The sequence below is a fragment of the Rhinoraja longicauda genome, chromosome 31, assembly GCF_053455715.1.
Source record: "Rhinoraja longicauda isolate Sanriku21f chromosome 31, sRhiLon1.1, whole genome shotgun sequence".
NCBI classification, from domain to species: Eukaryota; Metazoa; Chordata; class Chondrichthyes; order Rajiformes; family Arhynchobatidae; genus Rhinoraja; species Rhinoraja longicauda.
Genome location: NC_135983.1, coordinates 2,580,949 through 2,604,743, shown reverse-complemented (window position 1 = coordinate 2,604,743; position 23,795 = coordinate 2,580,949). Strand labels below are relative to the sequence as shown.

Here is a 23,795-nt window from a genome sequence, read left to right as displayed (position 1 = left end):
CATTTTACATAACTTTTTTAAAAAACAACTGTTATGCCATCTTCCAATTTGCTTCTGCTATAATTCCTTAATATCAGAACACTTTCCATAAAGTGCCTTAATGCAACCCTAAAGGTACAAAATAATACAACATCATTGCACACGTTGTGCATGGATCTGTTGATAGTTTAAATACTTTGGAACACCTCCTGGCATTTTTCAATAGTTCATGAAATGCAGCAATGTAGATTATTTTTTTGCCATTACAGATGCTTATGTTCAATATCTTGAACTTTAGGAAGAGGAATGGCTAAATGAAGAAAGAGAAAAGCTTATATGATTAGCCTTTAGCATCCTGCCATTGTCATAAAATAATAACATCACAGCTAGTGATCAGACACATAAAATTTCTGTCATTTAGCATAAGACAGACCTTGACATCCAGTGAGGAAACCATCAGTGGTGGTATTTTTATAGGAACCTTTCTTCTAAAATCATTTATTTTACAGGATTTGTCCTCATGGGAGATGTAATGTTCATGGAGAATTGGTAAGCAGGCAGAAAATCAGAAATAGAAGTAATGTAATTTCTGGGATGTTATGTTGTTAGTCATGAGATGTAAGAATTGGGCATCAGCAGTTTACAGTGTATATCAATCATTTAGACAAGGAGACAGATAGGGTGCATGGTATCCAGATTTCCTGATGATACAACTTCTGATGGGAAAGTAAACAATGAGTAAGACACAATAAGGTCACACAGGGATAGTTCAATAATTGGACATGAAGGTATATAAAGTGCAACATGAGGAATATGAAGTTTAGTTCGAAGAAATGAAAAAAAACAGATTTTTTTTTTTAAAGATGTGAGATTATTAGATGCATATTCATTAATTGGTCTACATATGTACAAATCATAGAAAGTTGATATGTATGTTCAGCAGGCTGATAGTACAGTGTCAATTTGTCTTTAATAATGGTTTTGTGAAGCACAACATGGCATTTGTTATGTTGCTAAACTGCAGCATCTTGCACCATATCAATGCAAGAGTCCTTCAGAGATGCTGCCTGACCCGCTCAGTTACTCCAGCACTTTGTATTTTACTCAAGATTCCAATACCTGCAGTTCCTTGTCTCTCCAATGCAAGATGGTGCTTTAGCAATGTAGGATTGGGCCTTACCTCATGGCCCTTAATTTACTAAAATCCAATATACCACAAAAGCAGTTACTTATGGCAGAGAAACACCTAGAGAACCACTTGGAGAATGTTTTTACCGATGTAAAAGATAGCTGAAGTAGTGCTAATGTAATATATTTTTCAGTTTAAGCAGGGGCAGCTTTGGATCCACGACATGATCTTGCATTTCAATTGATGTGAATGCAAACTGAATACCAAATGTTTTACCAATAGCTCGTGCAGCTTTTGATCAAATGTTTGATTTGGCTTTTGGGGGGAAATCTCATGCGAATGAAACAGAATACCCTGGAGTAAAAGAACCTTCATATGAAAGATGAGGTATCTCTCAAATCCTAAAGAGAATTTTTATTGCAGTCTAGCTCTATATTTTTCAAAGTCTGTAGGATATTTGATCTTCTGATGGTAATAACTTTAAACACTAATGATGTAAAACTGTTTGAGGCCAACACTGGAAAGAAAAAATATATCATACAGATCTTAAATTGGATGTCATCCAGAAATGCAGCAACATCTGTCCTTTAAAGTGTTGGAATAATTTTCAAGTGTTGGAGCTAATAATTTTCTTAATGAACAAGATCTTTCCTGAAATATCTTTCTCCTTGGGACAAATGGTATAAATATAGAAATTAGTTTGAGTTTAGTTTATTGTCAGTGAAACAAGGTACAGTGAAAAGCTTTTGTTGCGTGCTAACCAGTCAGCGGAAAAACAGTACATGATTACAATCGAGCCATCTACTGTGTACAGATACATGATACAGGGAATAACATGAATAACGTTTAGTGCAAGATGAAATCCAGTGAAGTCCGATCAAAGATAGTCCGAGAGTCTCCAATGAGGAAGATAATAGCTCAGGACTGCTTTATCGTTGTTGGTAGGATGGTTCAGTTGCCTGATCACACCCCAGCAAATAAATTATGGGGAAGGATTAAATTCAGGAATACACTGGTGCAGCACATATCGCAGGTTGGATATTTGTTATGATCGTTTGTAGAACTCGTTTGCAAAATAATTTGGACTGTAATAGTTTATTGTGGGCCAAAGGGCTTGTTCTTGTGCTGTACTGTTCTATGTCCATTTGGTTAGAAGCTATAAGGGAAATATTATTTAACTATACAACTTGATATTTGTTTTTCCTGATGTGTTGAGTGGTTGAGTTACCAGTTCCAGGGATGTCAGATGAAATGCTAACACAGCTGGAAAATTTAATTTCAAGTAGTCAAGAGATGAGAGTGACTGTGATATCAGGAACCCCTGGGAAACTGAAATCAATGGGCACCAAAATGAAAACACTACAATGGTTGGAGTCATGCCTCACATAATGTTTGCTGAAGGTTAGCCAGGGCATCATAGCCGAAGTGTTCTAGAATCAATCATCTTCATCTGCTTCATCAATGATCTTGCTTTCATTATAATTGGGAGTTGGTGCTGAAGATTACACAACATTCAATTCCATTCACAACTCTGCAGCAAATGAAGCATTCCACGTAGTAAGTACCATTTACAGCATCAAATTGCCAGTCAATGACTGTCACCAACAAGAAAGAGTCCAAATATATTTTCTTGACATTCAATGGTATTAACTTTATCAAGTTGGGGGCACTGTAAACATCCTGGGGCAGTCATCATTATCAGAAACTCAATTGAACCTGCCACAAAAAAACCATAAGTAACAGGTTAGAGGCTATGTATCCTGCAAAATGACACCCTAAAGCCATTCCACTATTTGAAAGGTAGACCAGGAATATGATGTACTCTCCATTTGCCCAGATTTATGCAGTTACAAAAAACATTCGAGAATCTTGATCCCATCCAAGTTAAAGTACCCCATTAACTATCGTAAACATTTGTTCCCCTCAGGGAGCTGCTTAATGGGTCAACCAGTAGTTTGTAAGGTGGTAGATACCCTCCGCCATGAACAATGGATTTTAGTTTTAAGTTTATTTGGGTTATGGGGCTATTATTGTCTTGTGTACCGAAATACAGTGAAAACCTTTGGTTTGGTATCCAATCAGATCATATATACAATACATGGATAAAATCAATTCAAACTCAAGTACAATAGGCAGAGCAGAAGGGAAGATACAGAGTGCAGAATATAGTTTTCAGCATTGTAGTGCACCAGTTCCAGAGACAAAGTGCAATGTCCACAATGTGGTAGAGGTGAATCGGACAGTACTCTAGCTTATGGAAGGACCGTTCTGAAGGCTGAGAATAGAAGGGAAGAAGTTGGACTTCCCTGTGCTCCCATTCACTTCTCCATTTTGAGCAGTCATGGGTCACCTATTCTCAAGAATGGTAGCTTTCAAGTTAGTACACTAAATGTGTTTTTGAAAACATTCTTAAATTCTTTTCTCTATCCACTTTGTCATCCTGCCATGACAGAGCTCAGAAAAGAATGTCTGTGTCAGGTCTGCACAACAAAGCCAACTGAGTGCCATTAGGGTGTTGACGCTGAGGATGTTAGACTGAGAGAACACTGGGTTACTTGTCTCCAGTGGATTTGGAGGATTTTGCAGGAATACCATTGACTACCTCTCAAGTGCTTTGAGGTGCCTACCATTGGTAGATCAAGTCTCAGAAACATGCTGAAGGGCAGGATAAGTGCTGCCTGGGAGTCCACGAGTCTGCTGAGTTTGAGATATTTTCCTCATTTGGCAAAGGTTGTGCTGACATATTGCTGTTAAGGTTAATTTCATCATCGATGTTTGTTATCACAGAGAGGTGGTTCATGAGACAGAGATTCACATTTTCCAGGTTCTCAACATGATCCTTTATTGTCAGACAGCAGGAGAGACGGAAGAAAATCTTTGTTTCGCAAGGTGCAAAGTAGAATTTCTCATATGTTTCACTGAACAAATTTTCTACAGTTTGGAATTCAGACTACAGGCCCATATGTATGAAACCTGAGGTTGGGATGCCTTTGGTTTAGGAGTGCAAGTGAAGTAGGATAAATTATTTCCCATTAGTGCTTTTGATTAACTGCCGGCAAAGAGAAACAAAATGAGGCATGTCTAAAGTGCGAAAAATTGGTGAACTTGTTCAGCTGATGACAGAGCCTTGCTTGATACTGCTTTGCCCTGTTAGTACATTAAAGGGGTCCATTGATTAGGATCACAACTTGCAGTCCTACCAGAAGCAATCATAAGGTAAAAATAAATTTCTCTGGGCTGTCAAATTTGCAGCCCCTTATGATTAAGGGAGTCATAAGCTTTTGTCAAGAAATACCATGTAATGTGGTTAGTGCTGCTCCCTGCTTTTCCCTTGGACTTGTTACAAGGCAAAGATCATGTCCACTGTGCCTTCATGCAGATAGAATCAACAGTGTGATTCAGGGCACAACTTCTCACTCAGTTCAGGGTGGAGGGCAATTGAGGGGGACCCTGGCAATGACATATAATGCGGCACGTGACAGTGAAACCCTTTAATAGTTACCACAGTCAGATTTTCTAATTGTAGAAACAAAGAACTGCAGATGCTGGTTAATACATAAAAGGACACAAAGTGCTTTTGTTACTCAGCGGGTCGGGCAGCATTTCTGGAGAACATGGATGTGACGTTTTGGGTCGAGACCCTTCTTCAAAAGGTCTGAAGAAGGGTCTCAAACCATAATGTCGCCTATCCATGTTCTCCAGAGATGTTGCCTGACCTGCTGAGTTACTCTAGCACTATATGTCTTTTTGCAGATTGTCTCCTCCCTTGACACCTGACTATGCTAACCTGTCTTTGCTTTGACCATCCACTCTGAAAGGCAAGGCACAGCACCCTGATACCACCAGCTGTGGAAAGTAATCTGGATTACAAAACTAGTAGCAGTAATGTAGAATTCTCTGCCACAGAGGGCAGTGGAGGCCAAATCACTGGATGAATTTAAGAGAGAGTTAGATAGAGCTCTGGGGGCTAGTAGATATGGGGAGACGTTGGGCACAGCCATAATCACAATGAATGGCGGTGCTGGCTCGAAGTGCCAAATGGCCTCCTCCTGCACCTATTTTCTTTGTTTCTATGTAATGGTGACCTAGTAAAAAAATAGTTTAAAAAAACATTGCCTTTACTAAAGTCCCTCAGAGATCTGGCACATATGTGACTCCATTGTGGATAACTGTTAATGTCTACTCAACCAGCGGCAATCAGGAATGGACTAAAATACTGACCTTTACTGCAACATCCACATCCCATGCATAAATACATTAAAGGTGACTAGATAGCTTAACCTATGGGTGAACATACAGACAGTACTCTGGGTGGAGGCTGCCCTCTTGGTGAATGTACATCAACAAAGGGACAGGGTAAGAAGAAAACTATTTTGGTACTTGATTGCAAAAATCTAGTTCAAGTGCAGTGTTTGTTGCCTAGCAACACACCAGAGGGATTTCTTAGTTATGCCAATAGCTTTCCAACTCCAAGCAGAATTGGTCATTTGCATCCTCAGTATGTCTGGTTTCCATTATTCAGCATTTTACACTGCTCTCCACTGAGAAATATCCACACCCCCGGTTTCTTATTGTTGCAGTCTTACACAGCTGCAATGGAATTTTTGTACCTCATCACTTGTGAGGAATGACATTGTATGTAGTTAATGATGAAGCTGTTAAGGTTTCATATGGGGAAAAGACAGATGGTCTATCAAACATAATGAAAATTGTACTGCATATCAAGCTGGAGCTCCATGATATCACGTTCATGTTAGAAGTCAACACACGTGGTAGTAGGGATGGTGGGAATATGACTTGGTGAATTCTAAAAATAGGTTGGCTGATCTTAAAAGCAAGCTTAAATTATTATGAAGTTCTAAATCACAGCCAGACCAACACTCCTGCCTGGTCAATGCATTGGAGCAAGAATATTAAAAATATTTAAACTTCTGAATAAATACAAAATAAATTAAACATGTACTGAACCATTTCAATACCTCAGCTACTGTACTACAGATTGATCTCAAAAAGGCAGATCATTTGTGAAGGCAGTTATTCACAAAATGCTGGAGTAACTCAGCAGGTCAGGCAGCATCTCAGGAGAGAAGGAATGGGTGACGTTTCGGGTATGTGTAAGACAATAACTGCAGATGCTGGTACAAATCGAAGGTATTTATGTATTTAAACCAATGTTCCTGGCCATAATCAGTAGGAAGAATTAAAGTCAGTGACAACATTGGCATGGTGGCTGCTGAGATGGCTAACGTGTCACATCTACTCTAGTCTCACCTGCCTGCATTTGGCCCATACCCTCTAAACCTGTCCTATCCATGTACCTGTCTAAATATTTCTTATACATTGCCTGCCTCAACCACCTCCTCAATACCTGCCTCAACCACCTCCTCCGGCAGCTCTTTCGATACACCTACCACCCATTGCGTGAAAAAGTTATCCGTCAGGTTCCTACTAAATCTATCCCCTCTCACCTTAAACCTGTGGTTCTCGATTCCCCTACTCTGGGCAAGAGACTGTGCGTCTACCTGATCTATTCCTCTCATTCCTCTCCACTTCCTTGGGAGGCCTGCTGGCTCACTCTTGTTCCTCTTGTCCCACAAGAATAATGAAAGTTCTTACCTGGTTAAGGTTCAGCTGGGATTATCCTCCGAACAGGTAAAATGACATGATTGCCGTCATTGCTTCTCCAATCTGCCCTCCAATTGGAATTACAGAACAGTTGCTGACCACGTCATTGGATTCTGCCTGGTTAGAAGGGCAGATTAAAATTGTTATTTTATGAAATGGCAGTGAGATGATAGAATACGATTGCCAACATTTTAACTGCAGAAACCAAGCAACAGAAATTAAAGCTGGAGCCACAGCAAAAACATTTCCAAAATATTCCAAACCTACAGATTTAGGGAAAGAGGATTTGAAAATTTAGAAATGTTATATACCCTTGTTCAAAAAAGAGTGCTTTATTAAAAATGATAACCAGATTTAATATGTAAGAATTTTTAAGAAGAGAATACGGTAAAAATTAGCCCAACATTTGATCCCAAATTTACTGGTTTATTCTCACTTTTTCCCCTTATATTCCAATTCTATATTTATATTACAATAGAGATGCTCTTCCTCACATGTTATTCTTCAAACTCAGAAGGTTTACAACATTAAATGATATATATGTTCACAGATTTATTAAGCTTCTATTGATTATGGTTATTACACCAAATCTTTGAATTTTAACTGGCAAATTTAAATAACATTTCACTTCCAAACTTGTTTGCTCACATTGCATAAACAACTCCGTCCAAAGTCAGTTTATGTCAACCCTTTTGTACAATAGTTTCCATCTTTTATAGTTATATTACACAACTATTCAACATTAATCAGCTTGACCTGTTATTACATAGGGATCTAGGCTCACTAGATTTTTTTCATATCGATGGCTTTTCTTGTGCATGTGCTAATCTTTCAAGCAGATCATCTAGTCCTCATGTTACCAGGAGAATGAGAGGTGATCTTATAGAGGTGTATAAAATCATGAAAGGAATAGATCAGGTGGATGCACAGAGTCTCTTGCGCTGAGTAGATGAATCGAGGACCAGAGGACATAGGTTTAAGGTGAAAGGGAAAAGATTTAATAGGAATCTGAGGGGCAACTTTTTCACCCAAAGTGGGTGTGTGGGTGGGTGTATGGAGCAAGGTGCCAGAGGAGGTAGTTGAGGCAGGGACTATCCCAACATTTAAGAAACAGTTAGACAGGTACATGGATAGGACAGGTTTGATGGGATAAGGGCCAAACCCAGGCAGTTGGGACTAGTGTAGCTGGGACATGTTGGCTGGTGTGGGCAAGTTGAGCCAAAGGGCCTGTTTCCAGGCTGTATCACTCTACGGCTCCATGACAAGACCTTGAGGTCTTCATAAAAATGAATGTTCTGATCCAATACTAAGATATTTTTCCATTGACTGTACAGATCCCAGCTTCAGTATGAAATTGCGTAACTCCATGCTTCTAAAAAGGGATGTATAATTCCTTCTGTTGGTCATATGGGGAATGGATAGTTGCTGTTGCTAACTAATCTAACAATGTGATCAAGTAGTGAATGGCGTAAGGGGATCATAAATTGCTTGCAATTTCTTTGGGAAACACTTGAAGGAGAAATCATTGATATCACTGTTATTAAAATTTAGAGCTATAAAACTTGATTATATATCTTCCCCACAAGGTGAAGTTTTCTATTTCTCTAAAACAAAACTGGGTATTTCTGTTTTGCGGGGCCTATAGCGTGACAAGGAGCAGGAGAGTTTGCCAGTGACAGGCCTCCTTCATGGAGGTGACCAAAGGAAGCAGAGATATATGATTCTAATCGACCATGCTCCAAATACCAACTGTCAAAGGAGCAATCAATTGAAAGGCTATTATTTGCAAAGAAACTGGTGAATAAAGTTTTGCCAGCCTCTCCAGATAGAGCTCACTCCATGCACCTATGCCCAGACTGCTGTATCTGTGGAGATAAAGGTAGTACCTTCAAACTGCTGAGTCACAGAATCTTTCCTGCCATAATGGCTAATATGTACCAACTATCATAATCTGTAGCACATTATATTCACAATGGCACAAGCATCATGCAATGTAGGCATACAGATTTGCTCATATTGTAGACCTCGTAGGTTTGTGGAGTGGAGGATTAGTAAGTACATGTACTTACAAGTAACAAGTACATAAACTAATAATTTAGTTTATTATCCCGTGTACCGAAGTACAGTAAAAATCTTGGTGTTGCGTGCTAACCAGTCAGCGGAAAGACTATACATGATTGCAATTGAGCCATCCATAGTATACAGAGAGGTTTAAAAGAGCAGAGTGATTGTAATGAGTGATCGCAGATCCACTACTGGGACCAGCACACAGAGAGTCACCTGGCTTGGACGCCAAATTATATGTCCATCTTAAATCTTATAATAAACAGTAAATCTAAAATAAGAACAAAAAATATAGGAGTACACATCTGTGGAACGAGAACCAGTCAATGTTTTGGGTACGGGATCAGAATTTATAAAGAGACATTTCCCCGGTGTGGGACGAATAAAGGAATATATTATTATTATTATTATTATTGAAATACCAGAGAAGGTGCGAGAGAAGTGGGGAGAACAATATATTCACAATGGGGTTATCTCCGAAGCAGCAGGTAGTTAAATAGCAGTTAAAATTAGATTATCGTTCTTTATCTTTGTAATATGGTGCTAATATGGTACTATACAAAAAGAAAACTAAGTCAAGATGACGACGGGCAAAAATGGCCAGTTCCAATACAAACAGAAAGAAGGAGTGAGTGACCCAAACTGGAGCATTCAAACTTGAGTCCTGAAGGCTACAACATCCCAGATGTAAGATGGGGCTGTTAATCCTCAAACTTACATTGGGCCACAGATAGAAATGGTAGAGTAGAAGTGGGATAATGAATTAAAGTGGCAGGCAACTGGACCCTCACGATTACTGATGCAGAGTAAAGGCAGATCTGCAAAGCAATCACCCAATCATTGTTTAGTTTCTCCATTTTAACAAAGTCCACATTGTCAACAGGGAATGCAATGGAAGAATGCTGCTGGAAAGATTGTTTGGGTCCCTGGTGGTGGGAAAGGAACAGGTTTAATCACGTGCAGTTGCATGCAAAAGCGTTTTTAGATAGAGAATGGTAGGCGAGGGTAGTAGAGCAGAGCAAGATTCAAGAAAGGAGATGAAATGCTGAAAGAGGAGGAGAGAATAATGCATTGATAAATTTAGAGATTCTTGTCAACAGAAAAGCCTATTGCTTCTTAAATATGACAATCATCACCAAAGGGCGGCACAGTAGCGCAATGCCTGAGCTGCAGCCTCATAGTACTAGAGACCCGGGTTCGATCCTGACCTCGGGTGCCGTTTGTGTGAAGTTTGCACGTTCCCTCTGCGATCACATGGGTTTCCTCCGGGTGCTCTGGTTTCCTCCCATATCCCAAAGACGTGCGGGTTTATAGGTTAATTGGCCACTGCAAATGCCCCCCTAGTGTGTATGAAGTGGGTGAGAAAGTGAGGTAGCATAGAACTAGTGTGAAAGGGTGATCGATGGTCAGCGTGTACTCGATGGGCCAACGGGTCTGTTTCTATACTGTATTTTTATTAATTCACATTGTTTTCACATACTGCAGTAGTCTGCTGCAAAGCAATAGTTCAGCCCACAAACCAGATGTATTATTTATGTGTGTCAAAGTTTATATCCTTCTTCCATGGCTCTTTACTCCAATCCACACCCCTGGGAAGTGTTACAGAGAGGACTACAACTGCAGACATAAGGAGTATTGTGCAGATTGACTTTGGGATCTTTAAGATATGAATGCTGTGTCACACGGAAACACTGCACCACTCAACCATGAGAAATTATATTTTTTCTTGACTCCCATTTCCCCACAATCTTTCCATATGGAGCAAGGTCCATAGTGTGCGAGAGGAAGAGGAAGACATCTCTTGCCATTCATTCAGGGCATGTTTAATCCCCCTGAGGTTCAGCTGAGCAGCCTGCTCCACTAGATAAACACTCAGACAAAGAGGCAGTCTCTCCACCATTTGGATGCGTGATGGTCCGTGGCATGTAACCAACTCACACTGCAGTACCTGCCAGGAACTAGCTTCTCTAACAACAAATCTCATTTTCTCTTAACTCTCTGAAAGACATTACTGCTGCCCATATTCTCCACTAACAGCATCCTGGGAAATCACTATCAATCAGAAAATGACCTGCTTAATTAGTTGGTCAGCAACAGCACATCAGAGGCTGCATGTGCTGAAGCAAAAGATTCAGCTCCTGACCTTGCAGAGAATTTTTATTGTCTACAAGGCACAGTCCACAATTATGAAACAACCTTTCCAGAAACAGTGCTTTGTGCTTGTCTTTGTGCTACACTGAGACATGGAAAGAGCTTCTGTCATCAATTCAAAGCACTTCCACTGTTCTTCACTTCCATTAACAACCCTATACATTTAATGCAACTAATGTTGATGTGTTATCTGCAGTCTGCTCTTTACAAAGGAAAATCTCTGTCCCTCCAAATCTTCTGCTTGTGTTTTGTTCTTTCTCCTAATTTCCTCATTTTAAAATTGGATCTTTTATACCTATGAACTGCAGAACAAGCACCAGATTTCAGTATTGTTGGTAATTGTATGATACGTTGATTAGTTTTTCATTTTGCCTCCGAATGTGTAAACAACTTCAAATTGGATAATAACAAATCAATGTTAAACTCTGACAGTTCTATATTGCCTTAAACATTACAAAATACTAAGCTTAACTGTTTTAAACTAAAATTAATGTAGTGGTCTAATTATGTTTTTTTTTAATATGTAGAACACAATCCACCGAATATTCAGCAGAAAATGACAGAGAGGATACAACCGAATCTGATGCACAATGCAAGGCTGAAGCCTCATCTGACACAGAGCAGAATTGGCCTCCCCTCTGCCTGAAACAAGTGTTTCCTAAGTACACTCGACAGTTCAGCTACCTGCTGATTGTGGAACGTATAGCACTGCTGTTTATCAGATTCTTGGGCATTAAAGGAACATTGAAGCTAGGTCCAACTGGGTTTCGGACCTTCATTAGGTTCGTGAAAATTGCTGATGTGTATGATGTTCACATATTATTGCCATGAGTCATGTATTTAATATAAAATGGGAACTTCCATTGCTTGCAATATATAACCCCCCCCCCAAAAATAACAAATAAATTGTTATTTGTTTCTCTTAATATAGAATAGAAACATAGAAACTTAGAAAATAGGTGCAGGAGGAGGCCATTCAGCCCTTCGAGCAAGCACCGCCATTCATTGTGATCATGGCTGATCGTCCACAATCAATAACCCGTGCCTGCCTTCTCCCCATATCCCTTGGTTCCACTAGCCCCTAGAGTTCTATCTAATTCTCTCTTAAATCCATCCAGTGATTTGGCCTCCACTGTCCTCTGTGGCAGAGAATTCCACAAATTCACAACTCTGGGTGAAAAAGTTCCTTCTCACCTCAGTTTTAAATTGCCTCCCCTTTATTCTAAGACTGTGGTCCCTCGTTCTGGACTCGCCCAACATTGGGAACATTTTTCCTGCATCTAGCTTGTCCAGTCCTTTTATAATTTTATATGTTTCTGTAAGATCCCCTCTCATCCATTGAATACAAGCCTAGTCTTTTCAATCTTTCCTCATATGACAGTCCCGCCATCCCAGGGATCAATGTCGTGAACCTACGCTGCACTGCCTCAATTACAAGGATGTCCTTCCTCAAATTAGGAGACAAAAACTGCACACAATACTTCAGATGTGGTCTTACCAGGGCCCTATACAACTGCAGAAGAACCTCTTTACTCCTATACTGAAATCCTCTCGTTATGAAGGCCAACATGCCATTAGTTTTTTTCACTGCCTGCTGTATGTGCACGGCAACTTTCAGTGACTGGTGTACAAGGACACCCAGGTCTCGCTGCACTTCCCCCTTACCTAACCTAACAACATTGAGATAATAATCTGCCTCCTTGTTTTTGCCGCCAGTGGATAACCTCACATTTATACTGCATCTGCCACGCATCTGCCCACTCACTCAACCTGTCCAGGTCACCCTGCAACCTCCTAACATCCTCTTCACAGGTCACATTGCCACCCAGCTTTGTGTCATCCACAAACTTGCTAGTGTTGCTTCTAATTCCCTCTTCCAAATCATTAATATATATGGTAAACAGTTGCGGCCCCAACACCGAGCCTTGCGGCACTCCACTTGCCACTGCCTGCCATTCTGAAAAGGACCCGTTTACTCCTACTCTTTGCTTCCTGTCTGCCAACCAATTTTCTATCCATGTCAACACCCTACCCCCAATACCATGTCCTCTAATTTTGCTCACCAATCTCCCGTGTGGGACCTTATCAAAGGCTTTCTGATACACTACATCCACTGGCTCCCCTTCATCCATTTTACTTGTCACATCCTCAAAACACTCCAGAAGATTAGTCAAGCATAATTTCCCTTTGATAAATCCATGCTGACTTGGACTTATCCTTTTACTGCTATCCAAATGCACCGTTTTTACCTCTTTAATAATTGACCCCAGCAACTTCCCCACCACCGATGTCAGGCTAACTGGTCTGTAATTCCCCGTTTTTTCTCTCGCTCCTTTCTTGAAAAGTGGGATGACATTAGCTATCCTCCAATCCACAGGAACTGATCCTGAATCTATTGAACATTGGAAAATGATCACCAATGCGTCCACTATTTCTAGAGCCACCTCCCTGAGTATCCTGGGATGCAGACCACCAGGCCCTGGGGATTTATCAACCTTCAGTCCCATTAGTCTACCCAATACTATTTCTCGCCTAATGCAAATTTCTTTCAGTTCCTCTACCCCCCTAGATCCTCTGTCCTCTAGTACCTCTGGGAGATTGTTTGTGTCTTCCTTAGCGAAGACAGATCCGAAGTACCTGTTCAACTCTTCTGCCATTTCCTTGTTACCCATAATAATTTCACCCGTGTCTACCTTTAAAGGACCCACATTTGACTTCGCTACTCTTTTTCTCTGAACATATCTAAAGAAGCTTTTACTGTCCGTCTTTATATTCTTGGCCAGCTTCCCCTCGTACTTCATCTTTTCAGCCCGTATTGCCCGTTTTGTTACCTTCTGTTGTCCTATGAAAGTTTCCCAATCCTCTGGCTTCCCGCTACTCTTTGCTGTGTTACACATCTTTTCTTTTAGTTTTATTCCATCCCTAACTTCCCTTGTCAGCCAGGGTTGCCCCCTACTCACCTTAGAATCTTTCTTCCTCTTTGGAATGAAATGAACCTGCGTCTTCCGGATTATGCCCAGAAATTCCTGCCATTGCTGTTCCACCATCATTCCTGTTAGGATCCCTTTCCAGTCGACCTTGGCCAGCTCCTCTCTCATGCCTTCATGGTCCCCTTTGTTCAACTGCAACACTGACACTTCCGATTTAACCTTCTTCTTCCCAAATTGCAGATTAAAAACTAATTATGTTATGATCACTACCTCCAAGCTGTTCCTTTATCTCGAGTTCTCTTATCAAATCTGGTTCATTGGACAACACTAAATCCAGAATTGCCTTTTCTCTGGTAGGCTCCATTACAAGCTGCTCTAAGAATCCATCTCGGAGGCACTCTACAAACTCTCTTTCTTAGGGTCCAGAACCAACCTAATTTTCCCAGTCTACCTGCATATTGAAATCCACCATCACCACAGTGGCATTATCTTTGTTACATGCCCGTTTTAACTCCTGCTGCAACTTACACCCTACATCCGGGCTACTATTTGGGGGTCTGTAGATAACACCAATTAGTGCCTTCTTACCTTTACAATTCCTCAACTCTATCCACAGTGACTCTACCTCGTCAGTCCCTATGTCACCCCTCGCAAGGGACTGAATTTTGTCCCTCACCAGCAGAGCTACCCCACCGCCTCTGCCCACCTGCCTGTCCTTTCTATAGGATGTATAACCCTGAATATTAAATTCCCAGGCCCGATCCTCCTGCAGCCACGTCTCTGTAATCCCCACAATGTCATATCTATATCTGCAGAATTCTTCAGGTCTTGAAAGCTGTAATTAAGAAAAATCTCATAAACAGATGAAACATTTCTAATAATGTCAAAATAACAAAAAAATCATTGCAATCCACCCAATTAGTGATGAAATGTCCATGATGAGATTGTAGTCTTTCCTATGTAGTTGCCTTTGTGACCAAGAGGTTCAAATGCACTGTGTCCTTTGCATAAATACTGTTTGGATTGTTTTAATTTGCCAATTTTACAACTCAAGCCTATTTTATTGGAGCAGTATACTTACCCAGACATGATATGGTCTATAATTTCCATTTCATGGTTCTTTTTGAACTGGACTTGAGACCATAACCCTGTGCTCAGCTCTATTCAAGGGACAGATTTGTTGTTGGGTTTTGAATTGTGTTTTTCATACGAAAGAACAAAGATTGTTTTAGATTTAGATTTTTAGATTTAGAGATACAGCGCAGAAACAGGCCCTTCGGCCCACCGGGTCCGCGCCACCCAGCGATCCCCGCACACTAACATTACCCTACACCTACTAAGGACAATTTTTAAAAAAACATTTGCCCAGCCAATTAACCTACAAACCTGTACGTATTTGAATACCTGGTAAAGAAATGCTTCCTAATATGCAGCATCAATTGTGTTATCTTTACGAAAGATTTTTAATGAAACATTAACAAATGACCATCTTGTTCTTGGTAATTATGAGGTGCTGCTTATTCCTTGTGTTTTGTAGGACCTGTAAACTCAGCAACAGCAACCTGCCCATGGCATCTGTTGACATATTATACATTGATATCGCACGTCGATGGAACATCATTCGTGGAGATCGAGGGGAATCTGGTAATTTTCTTTTCTTTCATTCTGTCTCTCATTGCTGAAAAAATTGTTATTTCATTTCATTATTATAAACACCTCAATGAGTGAACCTAAAACCGTTATTTTTCTTATGGAGCCGATCTCACAAGACAAAACAATGGCTTGGCTAATAGATGTTCAGCGTAGGTAAAATACTGCTGCCTCATATCTCCAGTGACCTGGTTGAAATTCTAATCTCTAATCCTCTCTGTGTGGAGTTTGTACTTTCTGGAGTTTGTACTGTGTGGAGTTTGTAGTTTCTCCCTGAACCTGTGTGAGTTTCCTTCAGTGTCTCAATGACTTGTTGACTCATAAGTCAATTGACCATTATAAATCGCTCAAGGTTCATAGATAAGTAGTAAAAGCTGAGGGGTAATTGGTGGCAGTGTGGGGATTTTTAAAAAAAATTGGGATTCATTTAGGATTATTGTAAATGTGTTTTTGATTGTTATTGCTTTCTTGGTGGGTCAATGGCTTGTTTCAATGCTATATAATTCTATGACTCTGAAATTAAGTACGAGTAAAATTTAATGCCAGAATGTGTTTACCAATTATTTATAAGAAAACTCGCACCACACCAATCCCGAAACCTCCTCCCTCACATCCATCTATGGACCCCAGCAGTTCTTCCAGGTGAGACAAAGTTTTGTACACACCTCCTCGAACTTCATCTACTCTGCACCCAATATGGTCTTGGTCTTCTTTACATTGGCGAGACCAAGCATAAACTCGCTGACCGTTTCGCTGAACATTTGTGTCGGTCTGCCAAGGCTTGCCGGATCTCCAAATTGAGTGACTATTGTAACTCCCATTCCCATATTGACCTTTCTGTCCAGGGCCTTCTCGTTGCCAGAATAAAGTCGCCACACTCAAACTGGAGGAATAGCACCTTAAAGTTTGCTTGGGTAGCTTACAACCCAATGGTGTGAACATTGAATTGTCCAATTTTAGGTAACTAATACAAACATTCCCCCCTACCACACCCTACCCCCCACCCCTTTTTCTCCCTATTTTCTCTGTGCCCCACCTGGATGTGCACCCAATGCTCCGCCCCCGTCCCCATACACCTATATTCCTTCTGGTTTCACATTTCGCTCCTCTTCTATTAACTCATTTTTCATACTTTTTGGCTTTCATCTATGATCATTGTCCAACCATCTGCCCATTAAAAACCCTTTTTACCTGTATCCACCCATCACTTGGCAAGCTTTATCTCACCAACACCTCTCTTCCAGCTTTCCCCCTCCCCCTCCATCAGAATCAGTATGAAGAAGGGTCCCAACCCAAAATGTCATCTATCTATGTTCTGCAGAGATGCTGCCCGACCCGTTGAGTTACTCCAATACTTCATGTCATTTTTTGTAAATCAGCATCTGCAGTTCCTTGTGTCCACATTTGAATGTTCTTTCTTTCAAATTGTTGTCTTCTTATGGACGATTCACATTGTTTAAATATAATCAGTAACTCTAGTAGATTCAACATTGCATGGATGGGTTCATTCCATCTTTCAGCAAAAAAACATGTACAGATCTCAAAGCAAAGCTGATAAACTGAAGTTGCCAGTTATGTTTTTGTTTCTTTAGATAAAACAGTTCATTAAAGATTAACATGCAGTAGATTAATCTTTTCTAGATTAAAAAGTTCTGCTGTTTGAAGACTGCTGTTGACAGCAATTTTTTTTTTGACAATTTCCTTCAGGCAGTTTGAAAGCTTGTCTAAATGTTAATTAGATTGGAACTTCTCCCAGTTTAGTTCATCAGAATTTATTTCTTAAAATTCATTGCCCTGCAAAAACAAATGGCACTCTAAGTTTATTTTCTCGAGGCTCCCTTTATCCTGACTTATAATAGTTTATAGTTAAAGCAAATAAATATTTAAGATGAAAAATATGAAAATTATGTTAATCTGTTAAACTGTGAAAGAATATTGACCTAGGGAATCAGAATGTAATAGCATTGCATCCAAAAAAGATAGATGAAAAAGTTGTTTAAGCTAATTTATAGTAGTTCTCTCATTGTGGAATATTTGTGCGCACTGTCTTTAGTTCAGTTTGGAGATACAGCACAGAAACAGGCCCTCCAAGCCCGCACCAACCAGTGATCCCCGCACATTAACACTACCCTACACACACTAGGGTCAATTTTACATTTACAAGACAATTAACCTACAAACGTTTCCATCTTTGGAATGTGGGAGAAAACTGAAGATCTCAGAGAAAACCCACAAAGGTCACGGGGAGAAAGTACAAACTCAGTACAAACAAGCACCCGTGGTCAGGATCGAACCCTGGCCTCTGGCGCTGAGAGGCAATAGCTCTACTGCTGCACCACTGTGCCACCCTGGGGTAGGATTTTGGCTGGTGGATAAAATGATCTGTCAGCTTCCGTCTTTGAAATCCTTATTAAGATGTGGTTAGTACATAGATGTAAGGTCATATTTACTTCTGATATTTATATCTATCCCTTTGGGCTATGACTCATTTCCACTTGTTGAACTCCACTTTTTGGTCAATGAAGTTTCATACAGGTGAATAATTGGAATTTGGGACAATACTATTAGATTTGCCTCAGTGCTACACAAAGCTATATATTTCACTATTTATTTTATTTGATAATATCTCTTTTGGAAAGTTAAGTCTCCAAGCTAGATCATTTTTACTCAGAATTTAGAGAGCTTTTGTAGCCTGAAATGGTTGGTACCTGAAAACGTTGTAAACCTCTACAAATGGGGGATAGTCTGAGCCTTCATATAATGAAGCAAAATGCTAATCTAAATCCCAGGAAAATAGACTTACCATCCCTTTCCACCTTTCGCAGAGGCCATTCCCTCCGCAACTCCCTGGTTAACTCACCTCTTCCCACCCAAACCACCAGGTACCTTCCCCTACAACCGCAGGAGATGCAACACCTGTCCCTATACCTCCGTCGACTTTGTCCAGGGACCTTGACGGTCCTTTCAGGTTAGGCAGAGATTCACTTACACCTCCTCCAACCTCATCTACTGTATCCGTTGTTCAAGATGTGGACTCTTATACATCAGGGAGACCAATCATAGACTGGGCGATTGTTTTGCTGAACACCTCTCAGTCCGCCTGGACCCACCTGGTCTCCTGGTTGCCAAACACTTTAATTTCCGTACCCATTCCCACACTGACCTTTCTGTCCTAGGCCTCTTCCATTGTCAGAGTGAGGTTAAACACAAATTGCAGGAACAGCTTGTCATGTTTCGCTTGGGCAGCTTACAACAGTGATATGAATTTGATTTTTCTGACTTCAAGTAACCTTTGCATTCCCTCTTTCTCCATCCCTCCCCCACCCAAGTCACACCAGCTTCTCGTTCTCACATAGCAAACAACTAACAATGGCCGGTTTCCTTTATCACTGTTACTTTTTTGCATATCTTTCATTCATTTGTACTACATCATCTCTCTATATCAGTGATTCCCTTTCCCCTGACTCTAGTCTAAAGAAGGGTCTCGACCTGAAACGTCACCCATTCCTCTCTCCAGAGATGCTGCCTGTCCCGCTGAGTTACTCCAACATTTTATGTCTATCAACATTTAAAAGTAATTTGGATAGGTACATGGATAGGAAAGGCTTAGAGGGATATGTGCCAAACGCAGGCAGGTGGGACTAGTGTGGATTGGGCATCCTAGTCCGCATGGGCAAGTTGGGCTGAAGGGCCTGTTTCCATGCTGTGTGCGACTTTATGATTATTTATATTGTTTAAACCTCCATTAATAATTAGCATTTGAAGGAACGAGAATCTGCAATTGTGAATCTTTGTGTAAAGCACAATATTTGGCAGAAGTTTTAGCACTACAGTGCTAAAAGTTTACATTTAGTTAAATCCCCACTGGCATATTTGATATCATATATAATCACGCTAACTTCACTCTGTCTAGTACGTCAATTCCAAATCTCCCAGTGAGACATTGTTAATGGTGAAACATCTGGGGGAGCCAGGAAACTCCGGCAATAGCTTCCTGACATCTGAGCTTAATTTCACTTAATGTTGCCATAAGTTGCTCTCCTCATTTTTAATCACATTATATTCGAAAACGTTTACCACGATTTCTACCAAAGCAACTTATTGTACTTACACTGTGACAAGCATGCATAACACTCAGGATAACATAATTACTGTTGATTTATCAATATTGCTTCACGCTGTGAGAACAGCTGGAGAACTGTGTCTGCGGGAAAAAACCTGTAGATGCGGAAATCCTTAATAAAGACAGAAAATGCTTGAAGCACTCAGCAGGTCAAGCTGCACCAGTATGGAGAGAAATAGAGCTGATGTTTTGGATCAGGTAAAAAAAAAACAAAGCTATACCATGACTTAAAGAAAGTGGTTGGAGTTGAAGAACTTGTTTAACATTAGATAGACACGAAATGCTGGAGTAACTCAGCCGGTCAGACAGCATCTCTGGAGAAAAGGAATAGGTGACGTTTCGGGTTGAGACTCTTCTTCAGACTGAGAATCAAGGGAAAGGAAAACAAGAGATATAGATAGTGATATAGAGAGGTATAGAACAAATGAATGAAAGATATCCAAACCACCCCCTCCCTGGGCACTTTCCCCTGCATCCGCAGGAGATGCAACACCTGTCCCTTTACCTCCCCCCTCAACTCCATCCAAGGACCCAAACAGTCTTTCCAGGTGAGACAGAAGTTCACCTGCACCTCCTCCAACTTCATCTATTGTATCCGCTGCTCTAGATGTAACTTGACTACATCGGCGAGACCAAACGCAGGCTCGGCGATCGTTTCGCTCAACACCTTCGCTCAGTCCGCCTTAACTAACCTGATCTCCCGGTGGCTGAGCACTTCAACTCCCCCCCCCCCACTCCCAGTCTCACCTTTCTGTCATGGGCCTCCTCCAGTGCCATAGTGAGGCCCACTGGAAATTGGAGGAACAGCACCTCATATTTCGCTTGGGCAGCTTGCAGCCCAGCGGTATGAACATTGACTTCTCCAACTTTAGATAGTTCCTCTGTCCCTCTCTTCCTCCCCCCCCCCCCTTCCCAGTTCTCCCACTGTCTTCCTGTCTCCACCTATATCCTTTCTTTGTCCCGCCCCCCTGACATCAGTCTGAAGAAGGGTCTCGACCCGAAACGTCACCCATTCCCTCTCTCCTACATGCTGCCTGTCCTGCTGAGTTACTCCAGCATTTTGTGATACCTTCCAAAGAAATGAGGTAAGTGATGGTATGGGGACAATTGAGCTTTGATGTTCAGCAATGCAGATCTGGCAAGTGAGAGATAAGAGGAGTCTGAAAGCTGACAAGGCTAACTAATTTTAATGGGAATTATTCTGCAGTATATACAAGGACATAAGTGATCTTGATTAATCACATTACCTAAAATCTTTTTTCTTCTTTAATTCTGGAATGTAGTGCCAATTTAGGGCTGTCTTGCAGTCTTTAGGAATGAAAGATTTGGACACTCTGGAAATCGGGTAATCTGGAAAGAAAATCATATGAGCATTTAAAAGTTTTGTTCTTTTTACCCATTTTCTCTGAACTTAATTATAATTAGTTATAATTACACTGCACAGTCTAATGCTCTTGTAACTCAACGTACTATTCTTAGACGTGGGAGGGCATGTGCTTATTCGTGCAGGAATATTTCCTGCTGCATTTCTCTGACCCTCTGATCAGAGTACCGATCATAATGACCTATTTCCTCTGTGATCATCCATTAATTGTGGTGCACTCTCTGATATATAATTAAAAATTCTTATACACCCATCACAGTGCAGCAATATTGAAACTGATTTTTGTTCTACTTATGTGAATGAATCAAGTTTACTTCTGTTGCTGAAAATATATATATTTTCCACTTTGAAAATCATATAGTGAAGACTCCCAGAAACCTGACTCCTATTGATTTCCAAGATTCACAATCTTGATGTATGCTGATCTTGTAATTGCGCAATTATTAGCTCCAACTGATTTCCCATTCCCAGAAAAATAACTCCCAATCGTTTTCTAGATTTGGGAATATTATTATTGAGCTCGATAGGTAATAAATTGTACCAATTCTTGAACAAATCCATATTTTTTATGTAAATTAAAACAAAATCGTACTTGATTTAATAGACATTAAGCACCAACTTCCACTAAAATTAACTGCCAATTATTGACACTATTGTATTACAATATTAATTTAGAATATCATTATAGAATAATCATTATAGAATATTTTAAAAGTATTTAAAGAAAAGGTTTGGAAGGGATAGATCAGCCATGATTGAATGGCAGCGTGGACTTGATGGGCCGAATGGCCTAATTCTCTCCTAGAACCTATGAGCTTATTTGTTCAATATAAGTTGAAATCACAAATTGAAAAGTGACAAGAACTATCTGAATTTTACTTTATCTTTTACAAGGTATGTGCCTACAAGCATTTATGGAGGCCATCTTCCTCATGGCCCAGAGGAGGTACAAGTCCCAACCACTTCGAGAACAAGTTGAGGCACTGGTCAATTTTTGTGAATATCAGTTAGAAGCACTGGATGAAAAGCACTTTCTGCACAACCGTACGCCTGACCTAAAACCTACCTTGACTATATATCACCCTGAAAGGCCTCGCTCTAGTGCTGTCAGCAATGTGCACTTATTAAATCGTATGAGCACTTCCAATAGATTGCTGACATCATCATTACCTGCATCGATGGATAAACAGCATGTAAAATCAATGAATCGAAGAGGTATTTCCTAATAGTTATATAAATGCTACTTTCTTCACCATAGTATTTTTTTTATCACGTTGAGACTACATTCGTCAACCACTGGTGAACTCTGACTTTTGATAGTGTTTTAACTCTCCAATTCACTCATCTGCTTACTGATGATGGTGTAAAATAGTGAATTCTTTCAATGGCTGACATTAATTCTCAAGAACGTATGCAGCTCCTGATTTAGTTGATCATGAATGATGTTTGTTCATTACCAGGTGGTTGTTATTATTAACACAGTGATGATTAATTATGATTTATTCCATTTGCCCACAGTAACTGCATGTTCGCCAGCAGGTTCCATAAGTCCCGGTGGAAGGGGCAGCCTGGGCTGCAGCTTTTGTCGTAACAACAATCAAAGTTGCTCTGTGATTGGCCTAAATGATGTGCGTTCTCAACAGGTCAAGCTGACACATATTTTGCATCCTTTTGCAACATGGTTCTCTATATAGTCATCCAGATCTGGAACAGCAGCACCCCCTCTACCCCTCCTCACTGGCACAGGGGCTCATTTTTAAAGTTTCTGTAGAAAGACGATCTCTTGCCTGAGATAGCTAGTGAATGATAAATATTTCAGACGTAATTCTACCATAGATTCATACCTAGACTGATGAATAAAGGGAACTTTAACCAAACATTGGAGATAGACATATTATTCCGTTCCATCCATTCTAGACATTTACATTTAATACAGAGCCTGCTGCTGCCTGAATTATGGTCTCGTTCATTTACATAAATTTTCAAACAAGTTTTTGACGGTGGTTGTTTTGTATTATTGGCATGATTGTATTATTGGCTGTGTAATGGTTATTGACATGTTCTTATGAAACAGGGTCTCCTGCCTGTGAAATCAAATGGCAGACACTCTACATTATTTTTTAATTCAATTTCTTCTGTCAACAGTTTGCCAGGTCATCATTGGCAATAAGAAAGACACTCATTTGTGTATATATGAGTTTTTTGTACAGAAACCCTTGTATATTAAAATGTATTAGGCTAGAAATTGTTATAGGTGAAAAGAGTGCATGAACCATGTCTGCATTGCTGTTACATTTGTTCATCCACTATTAAAAGTCAAAAAGTGGGCTGTGTATTGTAATATATTTATTCCGCATCATCTGCAAGAAACAGTTATTTCTAACCTATGCCTTTTGCTATTTTTATATTTTAGTGGCATTGTAATGTTCTACTTATTCAAGTAGTGGATCATAAACCAAGAAAATATACATTTAATATTCTGCTGTAGGGGATTCACATTTTTGTAATAAAACCATTCAACTGCAAGACATTGGTTATAGAGTTTACAATATAGCTACGATAAAAGCTTCTGCAGCCTGTTGTACCACAATTCTTATTTTATTTCATTAAAGGCACTGTCCGTCCGATCATTAAAGACAACTCTGATAGTCAGACAAAGTTAAGTTACACCTTGTGTTCTTATTTTCAGTACAAATGCAGAAGTTCAGCATACCCAAACTTAGAACTGGCAGAAAACATGCTGCTCCAAACTCACATGCT

At 40.2% G+C, this 23,795-nt stretch overlaps 1 protein-coding gene across 3 annotated transcripts in view; it reads left to right on the top strand.

Annotated features, from left to right (window-relative positions):
- Nucleotides 1-23,518, top strand: part of ttll11 (tubulin tyrosine ligase-like family, member 11) — a 196,156-nt gene extending 172,638 nt beyond the window's left edge. For all 3 annotated transcript variants that reach the window (XM_078426022.1, XM_078426024.1, XM_078426025.1), the window contains 4 exons: nucleotides 11,476-11,730; nucleotides 15,416-15,522; nucleotides 21,930-22,250; nucleotides 22,554-23,518. In XM_078426022.1, coding sequence (XP_078282148.1) covers nucleotides 11,476-11,730; nucleotides 15,416-15,522; nucleotides 21,930-22,250; nucleotides 22,554-22,729 — 859 coding nt within the window. In that variant the 3' untranslated portion in view covers nucleotides 22,730-23,518. The remainder of the gene's footprint in view (nucleotides 1-11,475; nucleotides 11,731-15,415; nucleotides 15,523-21,929; nucleotides 22,251-22,553) is intronic.
- Nucleotides 23,519-23,795: the final 277 nt, after the last annotated feature.